The sequence below is a fragment of the Lepidochelys kempii genome, chromosome 25 (assembly GCF_965140265.1).
Source record: "Lepidochelys kempii isolate rLepKem1 chromosome 25, rLepKem1.hap2, whole genome shotgun sequence".
Taxonomy (NCBI): domain Eukaryota; kingdom Metazoa; phylum Chordata; order Testudines; family Cheloniidae; genus Lepidochelys; species Lepidochelys kempii.
Window position 1 is genome coordinate 3,227,687 of NC_133280.1, and position 19,212 is coordinate 3,246,898.

Below are 19,212 nucleotides of genomic sequence, written 5' to 3' on the forward strand. Positions count from 1 at the left end.
TGCATTTATTGGGGCCATTTCACCTTGAATGATCCCTTGAAATGTGTTAGCTACTTATTCTAAATCTGTTCCTTCTTGTATTTAGCTGTGACATTGAGTACATTTCCCACACCTGAAGAAGAGCTCTGTCTATGCTGGATAGCTTGTCTCAGTCACCAACAAAAGTTGGTCCAATAAAAGATCTCACCTCACTCAGCATGTCTCTCTCTTATATCCTGGAACCAACACGGCTACAACAACGCTGCCTACATACTTGACATGAGATGGGGTGACCGTATCATGCCTCAGATGAAACACAGTATTCACGTGACGTACAGCCAAAAAAGTGCACATTCCACATGACACCTCAGTACTGCACCTGCACTGAATTTCCAGACTACTACATTACAAAGTATAAATTAAAAAATGACATTTAGCTGTATTAAAAAAATATTGCTTTATTATGGATTACTTCTTGCTGTGCACTTACACTGTAGCATAACTCAGTTAAAGGGTATTCTGTCACTAATGCTGATCAGTGGGATTCTTCTAGAGTTAAGGTACTCGCTATGCGTGAACGTCTTGTATTCACTTTGCTCTGGTTTGAAACTTTCGTAGCTGACTATCTTTGAGTTAACACTTTCTGCCATTTTTGGAAAGATTATTGCCTTTATGCTCAAATCTATAGTATCCTAGTTCAGGAACCTTTCAGTAAACAATATTTGGGGCTATTAGTTGGGTAAAAATTTCTGTAATGTTTTTAAGCAGTATGTTTTTCTTTCAGTTGGATTACAAGGTTGGCTGGAAGAAACTGAAGGAAGTGTTCAGCATGGCTGGCGTGGTTGTTCGAGCTGACATACTAGAAGACAAAGATGGCAAAAGTCGTGGGATTGGCACTGTTACTTTTGAACAATCTATTGAAGCTGTTCAGGCTATATGTATCCTTTCTGAAGAAATTCTTCAACAGTGAAGCAAACACTTAAAATGAGGCTTTCCTAGGTACCAGACAAGACTTCCAGTCCATGTCCCATCTGATTTCTCATGTGAAAGCAAATGGCAGACTAGTAGAATTGGCATTAGTTAAACTCTGAAAATATAGTGCTTCTGTCTCTCATATTGAAATTAAACACCATCTTGCCTCATGGTAATACATTGGTACCCTGTCATACACTGAGGAAATCGGTGAAGAAACCTGGGTGTAAAGGAAACCTTACGTTTCCTAGCTTAAGTAAACTGTTGACTTGAGGGAAACAAGAATGTATTGGAAAGGGGCTCCCTTCTGGAACAACATACTGTATGTCTTTGGCTGGAAATATACACAGCTGCCTCTTAGGTGTACCTAATAATTAAACACAATATAGATTTGCTAGAGGGGTTTATTTTAAATCCCTTTACGGATGATCAGTGAGGGCTATTGGGGGAGAAAGGTTTGTGACATTCCCTGTTTTATGATATATGAAGGTCTGGAGCTTTTTAAACATATCTGCTTTTTACGCTGTAAACTCTGGCCCTGTCTACTCTTGCTTTCTTTGAAGACAGCGAATAAATGTGATAATCACAGATGCCAAGCAAGTGATCCTGATACAGAGGGGAAACAAATTTTTATTCATATTTTTCTCTGTGAGCACTTGTAACAAATGAAGGAAGAAGAATTTTACAATTCAACTTTTCAGTTAAAGGCTGAGCATTCCGATTACTGTCTTCCAAATCAGGCATCCAGATAAAAGCGGGGAGACAAGATTTGATAGCTATGATGTTTTTAAGATGGCTCACAATGAGAGGGTGGATTAGAGAATGGGGGGGGTGTATGTCGGGAATGAGGCTCATATAAGACAAAGTGCTATACCATCTTATAGTAGAGGTACATTTGTCAAACTGGACATGTCTGGGGTTGAGTTTCAGGACTAAGGGCAAAGTTGGTAAAGTTTCTGGAGTACAGAGTTGTTTGGAGAATTTAAACTGTCTTCTGACTTTCAAATGCATAGTTTTTAATGATATATAATGTCTTAATGAATTTTTGGTTAGGATTAAATATGTTTATAATCTTAATATTTCCCAACCAAAAAACACTGATTAAGATACCTTTGAAGCTTCAATTGATGGATTTTAAGTTCCAGGGAGGGAGACCAACCTGGGTCAAACCAATGCTTCAGAGGGAATGGATGGGAACAGGGCAGTTATTGAATGATCCATCTCCTGTCATCCAGTCCCAGCTTCTGACAGAAGTTTAGAGACACCCAGAGAGCAGTGGTGTGCTCCTTAACATCTTGGCTTATACCCATTGATGGACCTATCCTCCATGAACCCCTTAACTTTTGGCCTTCACAACCTCCCCTGGCAAGGAGTTCCACATATAGTGTCTTGTGTGAAGAAGTATTTCCTTATGTGTTAAACCTGCTGCCTATTAATTTCACTGGGTGGCTCCTGGGTTCTTGTGGTGTTTACCCTTTCACATAACACTTCCTTATTGACTTTCTCCACAACATTCATGATTTTATAGACCTCTATTGTTTCTCCCATTAGTTTGACTCTTTTCTAAACTGAACAGTCAGTCTCTTTAATCTGTCCTCATATGGTAACTGTTCTATACCTCTAATCACTTTTGCCCTTCTCTGTACTCTTCCAGTTCTAATATCTTTTTTGAGATGGGATGGTCAGAACTGCATGCAGTATTCAGGGTGTGGGCATATTATGGGGATGGATAGATAGTGGCATTAGGGTATTTTCTGTTTTATTTATCCATTTCCTAATGGTTCCTAACATTAACCATTTTGACGACTGCTGCACATTAAGCAGGTATTTTCAGAGAACTATCCACAAAAACTCCAAGATCTTTCTTGAGTCATAAAAGCTAATGTAGACCCCATCATTTTGTATGTTTTCCAGTGTGCATTACTTTGTACTTATCAACATTGAATTAATCTGCCATTTATTGTCAGTCACCCAGTCTAGTGAGATCACTTCATAACTCTCCACAGTCAGCATTGGACTTGAGTAATTTTGTATTGTCTGCAAACTTCGCCACCTCACTGTTTACCCCTTTTTCGAGGTCACTTATGAATATGTTCAACAGCACTTGTCCCAATACAGATCCGTGGGGGGACTCTGGTATTTATCTCTCTCCTCTGTGAAAACTGAGTGTTTATTCACCCTTTGTGTCCTATCTCTTAACCAGTTACTGATACATGAGTTACCAGTTACTTATTCCATAACTGCCTATTTTGCTTAAGAGCCTCCCTGCAGTGCGGTGGGGCTGATACACTGCCGTACATTTGAAGCTGTACTGCTGTTAACTTTAAGTTGTCCTTTTTAGCAGGAAGATTTTTGGACTAACATTTTGAAAAACCATCCTTAACTTAAGTGTTAGCAATGTTCAACGGGCAGCTGCTTTTTGACAGACCAATGCATGTAAAAATGGTAAGTATATTCACAGTCCTCTTACTGTGTAATGTGATATCAGTACTTGTGTTGGATATCTATCTCATGACTAGCATTCAAACTGTGGTCCATGGAACACTCAGAGTTGAGAACCAAGCAACATATTAATCTGGTGTGGTAGAAGAAAGCAAGGAGAGAAATGGAGATGCAACTGTGAGGATTGTTTCGTCAGATTTAGTTTGTAGGATGAAACATGAGAGGTCATCAGACTGGTTAAGCACTCAGAACTCTTCACCATGCTGCTGCTGCTTCAAACCCAGCTCAAGCATATAGGAGACACAAGCAGCTACCATTGGAATGGTGGTGTGGCAGCGTAACAGGCAAAGGATCAAATGAATCTGGATTGTGAACTGGTTTCATCACTCAAAGCTGGAATAACATTTTGTTTACTGATACATGTGTGTCCTATGGGTAGGCTTTGTTTGTAGAGCACTCTTGAGGACAGCTACAATTGCTTTAACAGAACACTTCAGTGCAGGTTAAAATAATTTGATTTACACCATCGGCAGGCACCTAAACTATTTTAAATACGTTTGATCTTGTTAGTATAGCTAAACGCAGATTTCCAAGTTTTCCCTACTACTATTTCTCAAGCTGCATTGAGGAGGCTGAAGTGGCAGTGCCTTGCCCATAGAGAATTCTTTTCTGGAGTAATCCCCCAAAACGTAACTTCAGGAAATGGCTGTATTTATGAATTACCTACTTGGCAGTAAGTCCATAGTACAGTTATGGATATTGTTTGTCAGGAATTGCCACAGCTTTGAGTGCTGGTTCCATTAAAAGATGCTGCCAGAAATCATGTGTGTGGAGTTTAACGCTGTTTAACTGTTTCCAGGATGAGCGAGCCTTTCCAAAGGGAGACTTTTTCCCTCCAGAACGACCCCAGCAGCTTCCTCGTAAGTTTCTTTAAAATTAACACCTTGAATTTTTAGCTTTCAGGAGTTCCGGTTGCTGTACTGCAGGAATGGTGCAGGAAAGCCTCCTTGGCAGAGTGCTATAAAGCTGATGTTGCTAGATGAGGTGGGGAGGGGCTTTTATTCCAGATACTCCCTAATACTCAAGGCACCAAGAGGGGTTAGCCCAGGGGTCTCAAACTCAAATGACCACATGAGGACTAGTACATTGGCCAGAGGGCCGCACCACTGACGCCCCCGCCCTCACTCCACCCATTCCATGAGGCCCTGCCTCACCTCTTCCGCCCCCTCCCTGACCCCAGAGGGTGCAAGAGGTGTGCAGGGTGCAGCAGGGGGCTCAGGACAGGAGGTTGGGGTGCAGGAGGGGTGTGGCGGGGGTTGGGCTGCAGGAGGGCTTTGGGGTGTGGCAGGGGGCTCAGGGCAGGGGGTTGGGCTGCAGGAGGGGTGTGGCAGGGGGCGGGCTCTGTCCCGGTGTGCACTGGGGTCAGGGCAGGCTCCTTACCCCCAGGCCGCTCCAGGAAGCGGCCTCCCCCACAGGTTCCGGCCACTTCCTGGAGTGGCACTGGGGCAGGGCAGGCAGGGAGCCGCTCTAGGTAAGCGCTTGTGGGGCGTGCAGGGAGCTGGCAGGCCGCAGAAAATAACCCTGTAGGCCACATGTTTGAGACCCCTGCGTTAGCCTCTGTGGTTTGGGGACCCCTCAATCAGTTCTGGGTCAAGGGAAAGTCAAGATGGTGTCTGGAAACATCATGCTCCTTAAAGGAAGGAGGCTGGCTTTCTGCTTTGGACTCTATAGCATTTAAGTATCATAGAATATTAGGGTTGGAAGGGACCTCAGGAGGTCATCTAGTCCACCCCCTGCTCAAAGCAGGACTGATCCCAGACTAAATTATCCCAGCCAGGGCTTTGTCAAGCCTGACCGTAAAAACTTCTAGGGAAGGAGATTCCACCACCTCCCTAGATAATGCATTCCAGTTCACCCTCCTAGTGAAAAGGTTTTTCCTAATATCCAACCTAAACCTCCCCCACTGCAACTTGAGACCATTTGTTCTGTCATCTGCTACCACTGAGAACAGTCTAGATCCATCCTCTTTGGAACCCCCTTTCAGGTAGTTGAAAGCAACTATCAAATCCCCCCTCATTCTTCTCTTCTGAAGACTAAACATCCCCAGTTCCCTCAGCCTCTCCTCATAAGTCATGTGTTCCAGTCCCCTAATCATTTTTGTTGCCCTCCGCTGGACTCTTTCCAATTTTTTCACATCCTTCTTGTAGTGTGGGGCCCAAAACTGGACACAGTAGTCCAGATGAGGCCTCACCAATGTCGAATAGAGGGGAATGATCACATCCCTCAATCTGCTGGCAATGCCCCTACTTATACATCCCAAAATGCCATTGGCCTTCTTGGCAACAAGGGCACACTGTTGACTCATATTCAACTTCTCGTCCACTGTAACCCCTAGGTCCTTTTCTGCAGAGCTGCTGCCGAGCCATTCGGTCCCTAGTCTGTAGCGGTGCATGGGATTCTTCTGTCCTAAGTGCAGGACTCTGCACTTGTCCTTGTTGAACTTCATCAGATTTCTTTTGGCCCAATCCTCCAATTTGTCTAGGTCCCTCTGTATCCTATCCCTACCCTCCAGCGTATCTACCTCTCCTCCCAGTTTAGTGTCATCTGCAAACTTGCTGAGGGTGCAATCCACACCATCCTCCAGATCATTTATGAAGATATTGAACAAAACCGTAAAAGTTTCTCAATTAATTCCAAAACCACCTCTAGTGACACTTCAATCTGTGACAATTCCTCAGATTTGTCACCTACAAAAGAAGTCTCCGGTTTGGGAATCTCCCTAACATCCCAGCTGGCGGGAAGGGCCAGGGTAAGAAGAAGGGGAAGGTCCCCACTAAAAAGACCAGGCCCTCCATGGCAGGGACTGCCCCCACTTCCACGGCCCCGCCACCGGCCGCAGCGTCCCTACTCGCTGCTCCCTTCACCAGCTCTGCGGGTGACCCTCCTCCGGCCCCCAGGGCGTATGCCCAGGTGGTGGCAGCCCCTCCACCTGCTGCTATGTCATCTCTCCCGCCCACCACCTCTGCTACCATCTATAGCAGCCGGGGCCCCTTTCCCACCATGACCAGGAAGTACAGCATCTTTTGCCTCCTGGTGCCCACCTCGCCCCATGTGGAGTCCTGAGGGCGGTGGGGCCCATGGCCATTGTGGCAACCTCCAAAAAAAACCCCCAAAAACCTCAGCTGTGAAGACTGAAGCAAAGAATTCATTTAGTTTCTCTGCAATGACTTTATCATCCTTAAGTGCTCCTTTTGTATCTCGATCGTCCAAGGGCCCCACTGGTTGTTTAGCAGGCTTCCTGCTTCTGATGTACTTAAAAAATATTTTATTATTACCTTTTGAGTTTTTGACTAGCTGTTCTTCAAACTCCTTTTTTGGCTTTTATTACATTTTTACATTTAATTTGGCAGTGTGTATGCTCCTTTCTATTTACCTTACTAGGATTTGACTTCCACTTTTTAAAAGATGCCTTTTTATCTTTCATTGCTTCTTTTACATGATTGATAAGCCACGGTGGCTCTCGTTTTTTTTTTTTTTTTTTAGTTCTTTTACTGTGTGTTTTAATTTGGGGTATACATTTAAGTTGAGCCTCTATTATGGTGTCTTTGAAAAGTGTCCATGCAGCTTGCAGGGGTTTCACTCTAGTCACTGTACCTTTTAATTTCTGCTTAACTAACCTCCTCCTTTTTGCATAGTTCCCCTTTCTGAAATTAAATGCCACAGGGTTGGGCTGTTGAGGTGTTCTTCCCACACAGGAATGTTAAATGTTGTTACATTTTGGTCACTATTTCCAAGCGGTCCTGTTATAGTTACCTCTTGGACCAGATCCTGAGCTCCACTCAGGACTAGATCGAGAGTTGCCTCTCCCCTGGTGGGTTCCTGGACCAGCTGCTCCAAGAAGCAGTCATTGAAAGTATCGAGAAATTTTGTCTCTGTATTTCGTCCTGAGGTGACATCCCCAGTCAATATGGGGATAATTGAAATCCCTCACTATTACTGAGTTCTTTATTTTGATAGCCTCTCTAATCTGCCTTAGCATTTCATCATCACTATTATGGTCTTGGTCAGGTGGTCGATCATAGATCCCTACTGTTATATTCTTATTAGAGCATGGAATTACTATCCATAGAGATTCTATGGAACATGTGGATTCATTTCAGATTTTTATTTCATTTGATTCTACATTTTCTTTCACTTATAGTGCCACTCCCCCCATCCCCGCATGACCTGTTCTGTCCTTCCGATATATTTTGTACCCCGGAATGATTGTGTCCCATTGATTGTCCTCACTCCACCAGGTTTCTGTGATGCCTATTATATCAATATCCTCCTTTAACACGAGGCACTCTAGTTCACCCATCTTATTATTTAGACTTCTAGCATTTATGTACAAGCACTTTAAAAACTTGTCACTGTTTATTTGTCTGCCCTTTTCTGATGTGTCAGATTCTTTGTGAATATTTCTCATCTGATCTGGCCCATACTTTATCCTTCTCCATCCTCTCCTCCTGACTAAAACCTAGAGAATCTCTCTCAATAGACTCTCTCCTCTAAGAGAAATCTCTGTCCGATCCACATGCACCTCTGCAGCAACCTGCTTTCCCCCATCTCTTAGTTTAAAAACTGCTCTGCAACCTTTGTAATGTGAAGTGCCAGCAGTCTGGATCCACTTTGGTTTAGGTGGAGCCAATCCTTCTTGTATAGGCTCCCCCATCCCAAAAGTTTCCCCAGTTCCTAATAAATCTAATCCCCTCCTCTTGACACCATCGTCTCATCCACACATTGACACTCTGAAGTTCTACCTGCCTTCCTGGCCCTGCGCGTGGAACTGGAAGCATTTCTGAGAATGCCACCATAGAGGTCCTGGATTTCAGTCTCTTTCGTAGCAGCCTAAATTTGGCCTCCAGGACGTCTCTCTTACCCTTCCCTACGTCATTGGTACCTACGTGTACCACGACCACTGGCGGCTCCTCCCCAGCACTCCACATAAGTCTATCTAGATGCCTCGAGAGATCTGCAACCTTCGCACCAGGCAGGCAAGTCGCCATTCGGTTCTCCTGGTCATCAAAAACCCAGCTATCTATGTTTTTAATGATCGAATCTCCCATTACTAACACCTGCCTTTTCCTAATGACTGGAGTTCCTCCCCAGGAGAGGTAACCTCAGTGCGAGAGGATACCCCAACATCTTCTGGAAGGAGGGTGCCAACTATGGGAAGGTTTCCCTCTGTTCCCATTGACTGTTCTCCTTCTCTGGGCCTTTCATCCTCCTTAACAACGCAGGGGCTGTATGACCAGCACAAATGTACAGTGTCCTGGAAAGCCTCACAACATACCTCTCTCCCTCCTTTAGCTCCTCCAGTTCCGCCACCCTGGCCTCCAAGCCTGTACACGGTCTCTGAGGGCCAGGAGCTCCTTGCACCGAGTGCACACATACGCCACCTGCCCACGGGGGTGTTGGCTGTTTTCTTTCCTTGGCTATTGCATGATCAAGAACAATACTCTAAAAAGGATGAGGTGTTCTCCACTGGATTCCCACTGATCTCAAATTGAGGGGTGTTAACTTTTTATATTGATTCATTTCTTATCCTCCATTATCCAAAAGTAAATGTTCATTTCTTTTTTCTATCTTGCTGTTTAGAAGACTTTCAGCTCCTGCATCAGGGCTGACCTTGGAAAGTACCTAAATGGGTGGAGGGAGGGAGATGCTTGAGGAAGTAGAGAGAGGTGATATCACACTACCTGTCATCTCTCTTTCAGATCAACTGCAGAGCTTTGAGAGTTTTCACTTAAGTGCTAGAAATACAGACCCAAGAGGGGGAATCCACTGATCTTCAGAATAAAATAGTAATTTTGTGACTTCAAGAACAAAGCTTTCTGTGCCAAAAAATAAAGAAATTACTTTTGTCTCTAGATGGGCTTGGTGGTATTGGCATGGGACTAGGACCAGGAGGTCAGCCTATTGATGCAAATCATTTAAACAAAGGCATGGGAATGCCCAACATGGGACCTGGAGGTAAGAAAATCACAGCTCTTACTGTGTGTGTGTTTCATTAAGTCTTTTTCCTAGCTTTTCATATGACCTCGGGTTGCTGTCTTTTCAGTAAAGAGAACCCAAAACGTGCTTCAAAAAATCCAAACTGCTAAAGTAAATACTTTTCCTCCTTGATGACCCAAACTAGAGTGGATTCATGTACCACCTTAAATTATATTAGTTCATGTACCACCTTAAATTCTAAATGAATAGATGGAACATCAAGCTCACATATCACCAGTGGTACATACACCACGCTTTGGGAGCCCCTTGTCTAGTACATCTCATTTTCTGGCTCTCGTGCACTAGGAGCAAACACTACAAGGGGATGTTACACTTCAAAGTATGAGAGGTTTCAGAGTAACAGCCGTGTTAGTCTCTATTTGTAAAAAGAAAAGGAGTACTTGTGGCACCTTAGACTACCAATTTATTTGAGCATAAGCTTTTGTGAGCTACAGCTCACTTCATCAGATGCGTACTGTGGAAACTGCAGAAGTTTTTATACACACGAACCATGAAAAAATGTGTTTATCACTACAAAAGGTTTTCTCTCCCCCCACCCCACTCTCCTGCTGGTAATAGCTTATGTAAAGTGATCACTCTCCTTACAATGTATATGATGATCAAGGTGGGCCATTTCCAGCACAAATCCAGGGTTTAACAAGAACGTCTGAGGAATGGGGAGGCGGGGGAGGAAAAAACAAGGGGAAATAAGTTACTTTGCATAATGACTTAGCCACTCCCAGTCTCTCTATTCAAGCCTAAGTTAATTGTATCCAATTTGCAAATGAATTCCAATTCAGCAGTCTCCCGCTGGAGTCTGGTTTTGAAGTTTTTCTGTTGTAATATCGCAACTTTCATGTCTGTAATTGCGTGACCAGAGAGATTGAAGTGTTCTCCGACTGGTTTATGAATGTTATAATTCTTGACATCTGATTTGTATCCACTTATTCTTTTATGTAGAGACTGTCCAGTTTGACCAATGTACATGGCAGAGGGGCATTGCTGGCACATGATGGCATATATCACATTGGTGCATGTGCAGGTGAATGGGTCTCTGATAGTGTGGCTGATGTTATTAGGCCCTGTGCTGATGTCCCCTGAATAGATATGTGGGCACAGTTGGCAACGGGCTTTGTTGCAAGGATAGGTTCCTGGGTTAGAGGTTCTGTTGTGTGGTATGTGGTTGCTGGTGAGTATTTGCTTCAGGTTGGGGGGCTGTCTGTAGGCAAGGACTGGCCTGTCTCCCAAGATTTGTGAGTGTGTTGGGTCATCCTTCAGGATAGGTTGTAGATCCCTAATAATGCGCTGGAGGGGTTTTAGTTGGGGGCTGAAGGTGACTGCTAGTGGCGTTCTGTTGTTTTCTTTGTTAGGCCTGTCCTGTAGTAGGTGACTTCTGGGAACTCTTCTAGCTCTGTCAATCTGTTTCTTCACTTCCGCAGGTGGGTATTGTAGTTGTAAGAATGCTTGACAAAGATCTTGTAGGTGTTTGTCTCTGTCTGAGGGGTTGGAACAAATGCGGTTGTATCGCAGAGCTTGGCTGTAGACAATGGATCGTGTGGTGTGTTCAGGGTGAAAGTTGGAGGCATGTAGGTAGGAATAGCAGTCAGTAGGTTTCCAGTATAGGGTGGTGTTTGTGACCATCGTTTATTAGCACTGTAGTGTCCAGGAAGTGGATCTCCTGTGTGGACAGGACCAGGCTGAGGTTGATTGTGGGATGGAAATTGTTGAAATCATGGTGGAATTTCTCAAGGGCTTCTTTTCCATGGGTCCAGATGATGATGTCATCAATATAGCACAAGTAGAGTTAGGGGCGTTAGGGGACGAGAGCTGAGGAAGCGTTGTTCTAAGTCAGCCATAAAAATGTTGGCATCCTGTGGGGCCATGCGGGTACCCATAGCAGTGCTGCTGATTTGAAGGTATACATTGTCCCCAAATGTAAAATAGTTATGGGTAAGGACAAAGTCACAAAGTTCAGCCATCAGGTTAGCCGTGACATTATCGGTGATAGTGTTCTTGATGGCTTGTAGTCCATCTTTGTGTGGAATGTTGGTGTAGAGGGCGTCTACATACATAGTGGCCAGGATGGTGTTAAAATATCCCAGGTCAGGGTTCCAGGGGTGTATCAGTGTGGATTTGATCTTGTGCTTTTTCAGGGAGTTTCTTGAGCATATGCTGTAGTTCCTTTTGGTAACTCTCAGTGGGATCAGAGGGTAATGGCTTGTAGAAAGTGGTGCTGGAGAGCTGCTGAGCAGTCTCTTGTTCATATTCCGACCTATTCATGATGACAACAGCACCTCCTTTGTCAGCCTTTTTGATTATGATGTCAGAGTTGTTTCTGAGGCTGTGGATGGCATTGCGTTCTGCACGGCGGAGGTTGTGGGGCAAGTGATGCTGCTTTTCCACAATTTCAGCCCGTGAACATCAGCAGAAGCACTCTATGTAGAAGTCCAGTGTGCTGTCTCAACCTTCAGGAGGAGTCCACCTAGAATCCTTCTTTTTGTAGTGTTGGTAGAGAGGTCTTATGCTCAAATAAATTGGTTAGCCTCTAAGGTGCACAAGTCCTCCTTTTCTTTTTACTTTCAAAGTAGTCTTCTACTGAAAAACCTATTAATGAGTTTGGAAAGCCTTTTGGTTTCAAAAATCTACACTTAGACCTCTAACTACTGGATACAGTGTTCCCTCTTATCAGTGTTCCTCTGTGGTGGTAATCTGAGGTGGGATTGCTTATTCTTGGGTCAGACTTTCTTTGTGTGTCCAACAGGGAAGTAGCACTTCACCTGGGGCTATAATGAACTATAGCAGGGGTTCTCAAATTTCATTGCACCATGATCCCTTTCTGACAACAAAAATTACTACGTGACCCCAGGAAGAGGGACCAAAGTCTGAGCCCTGCCGCCTTGGGCAGGGGGGCCAAAGCCCAAGGGCTTCAGCCCAAGACGGGGGGCTTATAACCTGAGCCCCACTGCCTAGCACTGAAGCCCTCAGGCTTTGGCTTTGGCCTCAAGCAGTGGGGGTCCAGCTTTGGCTTCAGCCCCAGGCCCTAGCAAATCTAAGCCAGCCCTGGTGACCCCATTAAAATGGGTTTGCAACCCTCTTTTTGAGAACCGCTGAACTATAGTTTGCTTCTTGTCAAAATAGAACACTGAAGTTCCAAGTCAGATACCTGAAGGTGGTGTATTTCAAAGTATTGTCATAATTCATAAGTGATTTGTGGCTTCCTCTAGATACCAAACATCAGTAACTGATAATTTGACCTCCATTTAGAATCCATAATTCTAAGTTGCTTGGAAAATGAATACTGGATTCATTACATGCTGCTGTGAAGGAATCCGTTGAGAAGTTGCATAATAATAACTTCCAGTTTGTGTGTGCTCATGATGTTTCTGCTGTTTTGTCCTTTTAGAAAGGATTCCATGTCATCTTCTCCCTCAAAGATCTTATTAGTAGATCCACTCGTTCGCTACTTTTCTCGTATAAGCTTTTAAACCAAAATCCAAGTCCCCATTCCTGCAAAGTAACTTGAGAAGCTTAAACATCAGATTGATTGTATGCATGTATAATTCCATCTGTAAATAAAGCTTTCTTTTTTATTTTGAGGAATGGGAATGGAAGGCATTGGCTTTGGAATGAATAAAATGGGAGGTAAGCTACTGTACATGCAGTTCTGAAGTGCAAATAGCTTTTTTATGTCTGTCTCTTTGGTATTAGCTAAAATTGACATAGGCTGACATCTGCCTGAAAATATCTTAATTTAGAAAGAATAATGCCAGGTAAGCATTTGTTAACTTGGAAACAGTCACTGAGTCAGTAGTGACTCTTGGTTTTTAAAGCAGTAGTAAGTTATGATGTGCTAATGGGTATTGTGCTTCTGGAGGGATGAGCTCTTCAGATGAAATATAAACCAAGATGTTAACCACTTGTGACTCTTAACAACTGCTACAGGATATTTACAAAAGCATGAGCTTGTGGCCATATTCCATCCTGAGACTAAACTGAACAGTTCAGTTACAAGGAATTTCTTCATTAATGCTAGTTTTAATTTTGTAAACATTCCCTTATGCCTCCAAAGTGTACCGTTTTGAGATGGCATTTTACATGTAGCTGCTTTTCGTAGAATATTTCTAGCAATATTACCAGAGTAAATAAGTGGAATAATGCCTTCTGATTCAGTGTGGTGACTTATTTGAAATGTACTTTTTAACGTTACCTTTATCTTAAGAGATACTATAATTTTGTTTCAGGGATGGAAGGTCCTTTTGGTGGCATGGACAACCTGGGTCGCTTTCCATCTGGAATGAATATGGGCAGAATGAGTGGTGAGGCACTGATTCCTACATTATAGATCCCCAGCCTCAATAAATGTCTTGTCATGGAACTCTTTTCAAATTTGGATGGTCTGATTGAATTCGTAATGGTTGGCAGTCCTGTTAAAGCATTGTATGCTTTAAGGCTACCTACAAAAGAAAGGAAAAGAACACATTTCCTCTATATTGTGTAAAGAGAACCTGAAAGCTTTATTTTTTTGCCGTTTTTACCACTAGCCGTAACAGCAGTGTCAAGTTTAACTTTTGCCATAGGTCTCCCTGGAAAACGAGAGTTTTCTCAATCTTTTCTTTGTAGGAATGGGAGTGATGCATCTTCAACAAAGATCTCATTTTTCACTTCTTAAAAATTTCAGTTAAAGATGCCAACAGTTCCAAGCAGCTTGACTAAAAATTCCTTTCCCCTCTCAGTTGCTCAAGTTTCACTTATAAGCTGTTTTTACTCAGTTCCCTAGTCTTCGGGGATGGATAAGACCTTACACCTTCACATGTAAATAAAATTAGGAAAACCCTTGAGTTTTGAAAACTCATTCAGCCTTTCTTCATCATGAAGAAGCAAAAATTATCACAATCTTTCCCTTGCAGATTCACATTTAAAAATAAATACTTGTTTGCTCTTACGGGATATAAAACAACCTAAAATTTCAAGAGCTTTTCCTGAAATCCTAACTTTGAGGAAATCTTGGCTAGCTCTTGGGAGGACCTGGATAGAATGAAATTACAGTTGTACCTGACAAGGTTTGGCTCCCACATCATCATAAGTAGGTTGATAGAGGAGTGTTGATGTTCTGTTAAGGGATAGAGCAGAGCGTGGGTTAGTAATCTATGTAATCCATAGATACAGGTCCTCCAAACACCTTGCCAAGACCCACTAGGAAAAGGAAGTGCGAGGATCTGAAATTTCAAAGTGTGTGTGTGTAAAAACAAAAAAAATACTCCACGTGTGTGGGTAGGTCTGTATCTCTAAGAAGCAGTACATGGCAAAAACACTTGTTTCACAGTTCACCTGCTAAAATATTACAAGAGACACGTTCTCTTCAGGTTTCAGGGTAACAGCCGTATTAGTCTGTATTCGCAAAAAGAAAAGGAGTACTTGTGGCACCTTAGAGACTAACCAATTTATTTGAGCATGAGCTTTCGTGAAGTGAGCTGTAGCTCACGAAAGCTCATGCTCAAATAAATTGGTTAGTCTCTAAGGTGCCACAAGTCCTCCTGTTCTCTTCAGGATGTCTTAAGTTGTTGTGGAAATATACTAAATTAATACTTTGTGCAGAGATGGATCGTGCAATGGGTGGAGGATTTGACAGAGACTTTGGAAGAAATGAGATGGGAATGTCTCGTAGTTTTGGAGACACCCTGGACAGGGGAATAGGTAAGCAAACAAAGGCTGTATTTGTGCTATGCGCTATTCATCGGAACTGTGCATACAATAGTTACAAGTAACGTTTGGAATAATCTCTTCTGCTGTGGTATGAGAATCTAGTTACAACTTTGACTAAAATTTAGTGTACTCCCTAAAATGTATTTGAAATCATGCCTTTTGAGAAACTAAGTATTCTCATGAGCTGTATGGGAGGTATCCCAGACTGAGTGGTTCTTCAAGTGATTACATGTGTTCATTCTGCACACAGTCATTGGGGAATTTTTCCCTCAGTGGTACCTGTTGGCCTGACTCAAGTGTTCTCTGCTGCTGCACACCATTGTGTGCTGGTGTAAAGAGCCGCTCTAGTTCCTCCTTACCGCCTAAGACAGCTCTCATTACCTCTTCACCATACTACTTTTGGCCTGTCAGCAGCTTGTTGGGCTTTCAGAAAAGATACAACAGTGGTAGCTGCTTTCCTGAGGAGGCTCCAAGTACAAGTCTACCCTTACCTGGATGACTGGCTAGTCAGAGGCTGGTCCGAGGCTCAGGTACTGTCCAGTCTCTTTCATTCAGTCAACTTGTAAAACCCTGGGTTTACTGATCAACTTAGAAAAAGCTTCTTTGCCCAGATCAGAGGATAGAGTTCATAGGAGCAGTGCTGGACTCTACTGAGGCCAGAGCTTTCCTTCCCGATACAAGGTTCCAAACAGTTCAGTCTCTTGTTGTAGATCTCAGTGCTTACCCACAACAGCTCAGAACTGTATGAGGCGCTGGGGCATATGGCCTTGTGCACATACATAGTCCAGCATGCCAGCCTATATCTCGGGATTCTTCAGAGTTGGCTGACCTCTGTTTATTCATCAAATCTTCAGCATCGCAACTCTGCTAAATGTGCCCTCTTGAGCATTGACTTCTCTAGACTGGTGAAGAGACCCAGTCAGTGTTTGTGCAGGCATTGCCTTTGTCTGCCCTCAATCTTTGTTGATGAGCTCCTCATCCCAGGGCAGACACGTCCATCTGTTCCCCTCCATACTCAGGGTTTATGGCCCCCCCGAGGGGACCTCGCCCTACATATCTGCATCAGGGACCTATTAACTGTGTGCCTTTCCTGTCAGGCTTTCCTGTGTCCAGACAAGGGAAAGGTCTGTTCTCTGATAACACAGTGGCAATGTTTTACCTCAGGCAGCACTGTCTTGAGCAGTTCAGAAATGGAATATTGGAGTGCCAGTTCAATCTTTCTTGAAGCCTCTTACCTTCTAGAGCACAGAATGAGTGGGCAGAATGCTGAAGTGGATCATTTACGAGTCCCCATATGGGGTCTCTCTGACCAGATGTATTCTTTCCAGAGTGGAGGAATTCCCACATAGGTCTGTTTGCAACCAAAGCCCAACAGGAGATGCCATCAACTTGCTATCTACCAGGTGGCAGTCCCATTTCCATCAGACGCTTTCCTGATACCCTGGAAAAGCCCTTCTATGTTGTTCTCCCAATTCCACTCTTACACAGTGTTGCTAAAGATCAAATGGGATCATGCCATCTATGTTAATAGCCCCAGAGTGGCCCAGGCAGCACTGGTTCCCCACTCCCCTGGATCTGTCACTGGAGGTTCTGATTTTGTTTCCATTAGACCTAGACTTAATCTCACAAGACCACAGTCAGCTATTGCACCCAAACCTATGGGCAGGCACTTAATTTAACAGCCTGGAGGCTCTGTGGCTAAATCCTAGATGAGTCTGTGAACTTGCTCCAAGCAAATGACTAGTTGAATAGTAGAAAGTCCTCCTCCATGTCAAAGTGGAAGTGTTTTTCCATCTGGTCTTTTGCCAATGCAGTCCTCAATTCATTATCTCCTGGATAACTTACTGCACCTAACACAACAGGGTTTAGCAGTTAGTTCTATCACTTAGTGGCAATATCAGCTTTCTATCCTCACATGGACAACCATTCTATATTTTCTAATGATATAACAATGAGATTTGAGGGGTTAGACACTGCGTCTCCTAGTCCATTTAGAGCTCATTGTTATGGCTCTAGTCAAATCTACATTTTTTTTTTTTAATAAATACATTCCCCTTATTTTGAGAGATACAGAGCTGGTTAAGTGGAAATCATTTCACGCTTTCACAATACATTATGTATTGGATATGGCTTCCAATCCCAGTGTGGTAGAGTAGTACTCCAATCCTGTGCAAGTAGAACTCAACATCGCTCCATCCAATTTACTGTGTTGGTTGCCAAGCTGTCCCAAGAGTGGGAATATGCAGAGGACACTTGGAGAAATGAAGATTGGTTACCTGTAACTGGAGTTCTTTGAGATGGATTTTGAATATTCACATCCCCACACCCTTTCCCTGTTCCATTGGAGTCCAAATTAAAATACCTTAGGTTTTCTGCTCACAGAGAACTCTGGTTATAAGTAACGAACCTTCATTTTAAATGAGTCCGTGTTTAAAATCTACCTGCTAACCACATCAGTGAAAGGATGTGAACCGCTCTTATTCACTTATGTACTGCCTTTACCTTAGCTTATGTTAGCTGAAGTTTTATAGTTAGTAGTCAGTTTTTAGAATAAGTTTAGTTTAGATTTAGACTAGATCGTAAATTCAAGGGCAGCTTTATTGTTCAGTATACAAATGATCCCAGTGTGAAGAAACACTAGTTTAAGCGGTGCGCATTTTGCACAGTGCTCTTCCTGGCATTTCATGCACTTATTGAATGCCTAAAATGATTCAGGGAGAACCATTCCCTGGCACGTTGTGCTATCTGTGCCATATTCTTCCCACCTCGGGCCCAGAAAGAAAGACCAAATAAACGTCAGGCCCTTCTATTACAGTTCAAATTTTGTGGTGTACTATGTCTGCACGGTTTTCAAAAATGTCAGACTGCATCAGTGTAATCATTCTTCAGAAACATTGGGAAGTTGTAAATGAGCCTGAGCCTAAACATACCCTTTTTTCCCTTTGAGTCACAGTGGGGTTCAAATTTGTCTTAAGATATAAATGAGCGTGCAACATTTAAATACCAAGAGCGTATCCCTTCATAATAAAACACACCTGCTAGGTAAGACTACTCCCTAGGCATGAGCTGAAAATGTTAGCTGTCAGCAGTACAAATACCATATATTCTTTGTTAAGCCACAATTGCTCAATAGATGGCAGCATGTTCACACAATTGCATATAGTGCCTAATCCTGCTCAGACAGTTGCCAAAAGTCAGACAGTTGTTAAGTTAATCACAGCTTGCTTTCTAGCCAGTGCACATCTTTTCAAGGAGATGAGGGAAAGTTTTGGTGTGGCATAGCTGATTTTTGGGGCTAGATGTGCTCAAAGAAACTTTAGACATGGGTGGTAACTGAAATTACTCCTGTAGTTTGCAGAATACTTGTCACTAGTGTTGCCTTAACAATAAACCTGACACTCTTCAGGCCAAACAGATTTTCCAAGCCTAAATTATTGGTGACAAAACTAGGACTTGGTTGCAACCCTAATATACACTTGGCAGACATACAGAACTTTAAAAAGTAATTTATCTATAAACTCAATTAATGAGACCCTGTATTCCACAGCAAGTGACACCCAAATTGTATGGAAAGGCCCTCTGGTTTCTGAAACAGATGCACCTTCTGTAGCAGATTTAGGAGCGTTCAGAAATGGAGGAATACATGGAAATGATATGATCAGTACACACTAAAATCAAAGAAATAGTTAAAATGTTTGCTTCTCTCCACGTTAAAAAGCTAAATATACTGCAGGCTTTTGCCTTGGCAGTGACTGCTTGCACTGTTGAAGTTGTTACATGGAATCTGTTGGTTTTGGCACCCAGGAGAAAGCTAAAACTCTTGGTTTGCATCTCTTTACCACTTCTGGCTGGCAGGAGCAGAGTCCATTCCAATCCTTTTGGGAGAAGGGTCTTGAACTCATTCTACTCTCAGCAACTAGCTACCTCACTGCCCAACCCCAATATCTGCCACTGCATGAGCAGGCTCCTGTTTTGACAGCTGAAATGACACTTAAATTGTTGTGGTGAGCTGTGAACACAAATCCAACAACTATTTCTCTTGAATTTGCAAACTGTTTCAAACACTGCATCCCTTTACAT

The 19,212-nt window shown here is 43.2% G+C and overlaps 1 protein-coding gene across 3 annotated transcripts in view; it reads left to right on the forward strand.

Moving 5' to 3' along the window:
* HNRNPM (heterogeneous nuclear ribonucleoprotein M) overlaps positions 1–19,212 on the forward strand; it is a 32,055-nt gene that overhangs the window by 9,388 nt on the left and 3,455 nt on the right. For 2 of the 3 annotated variants that reach the window (XM_073324312.1, XM_073324314.1), the window contains exons 4-10: positions 764–917; positions 3,347–3,396; positions 4,253–4,313; positions 9,307–9,408; positions 13,027–13,071; positions 13,671–13,745; positions 15,025–15,123. In XM_073324312.1, coding sequence (XP_073180413.1) covers positions 764–917; positions 3,347–3,396; positions 4,253–4,313; positions 9,307–9,408; positions 13,027–13,071; positions 13,671–13,745; positions 15,025–15,123 — 586 coding nt within the window. The remainder of the gene's footprint in view (positions 1–763; positions 918–3,346; positions 3,397–4,252; positions 4,314–9,306; positions 9,409–13,026; positions 13,072–13,670; positions 13,746–15,024; positions 15,124–19,212) is intronic. The other variant, XM_073324313.1, reaches the window with a different exon arrangement.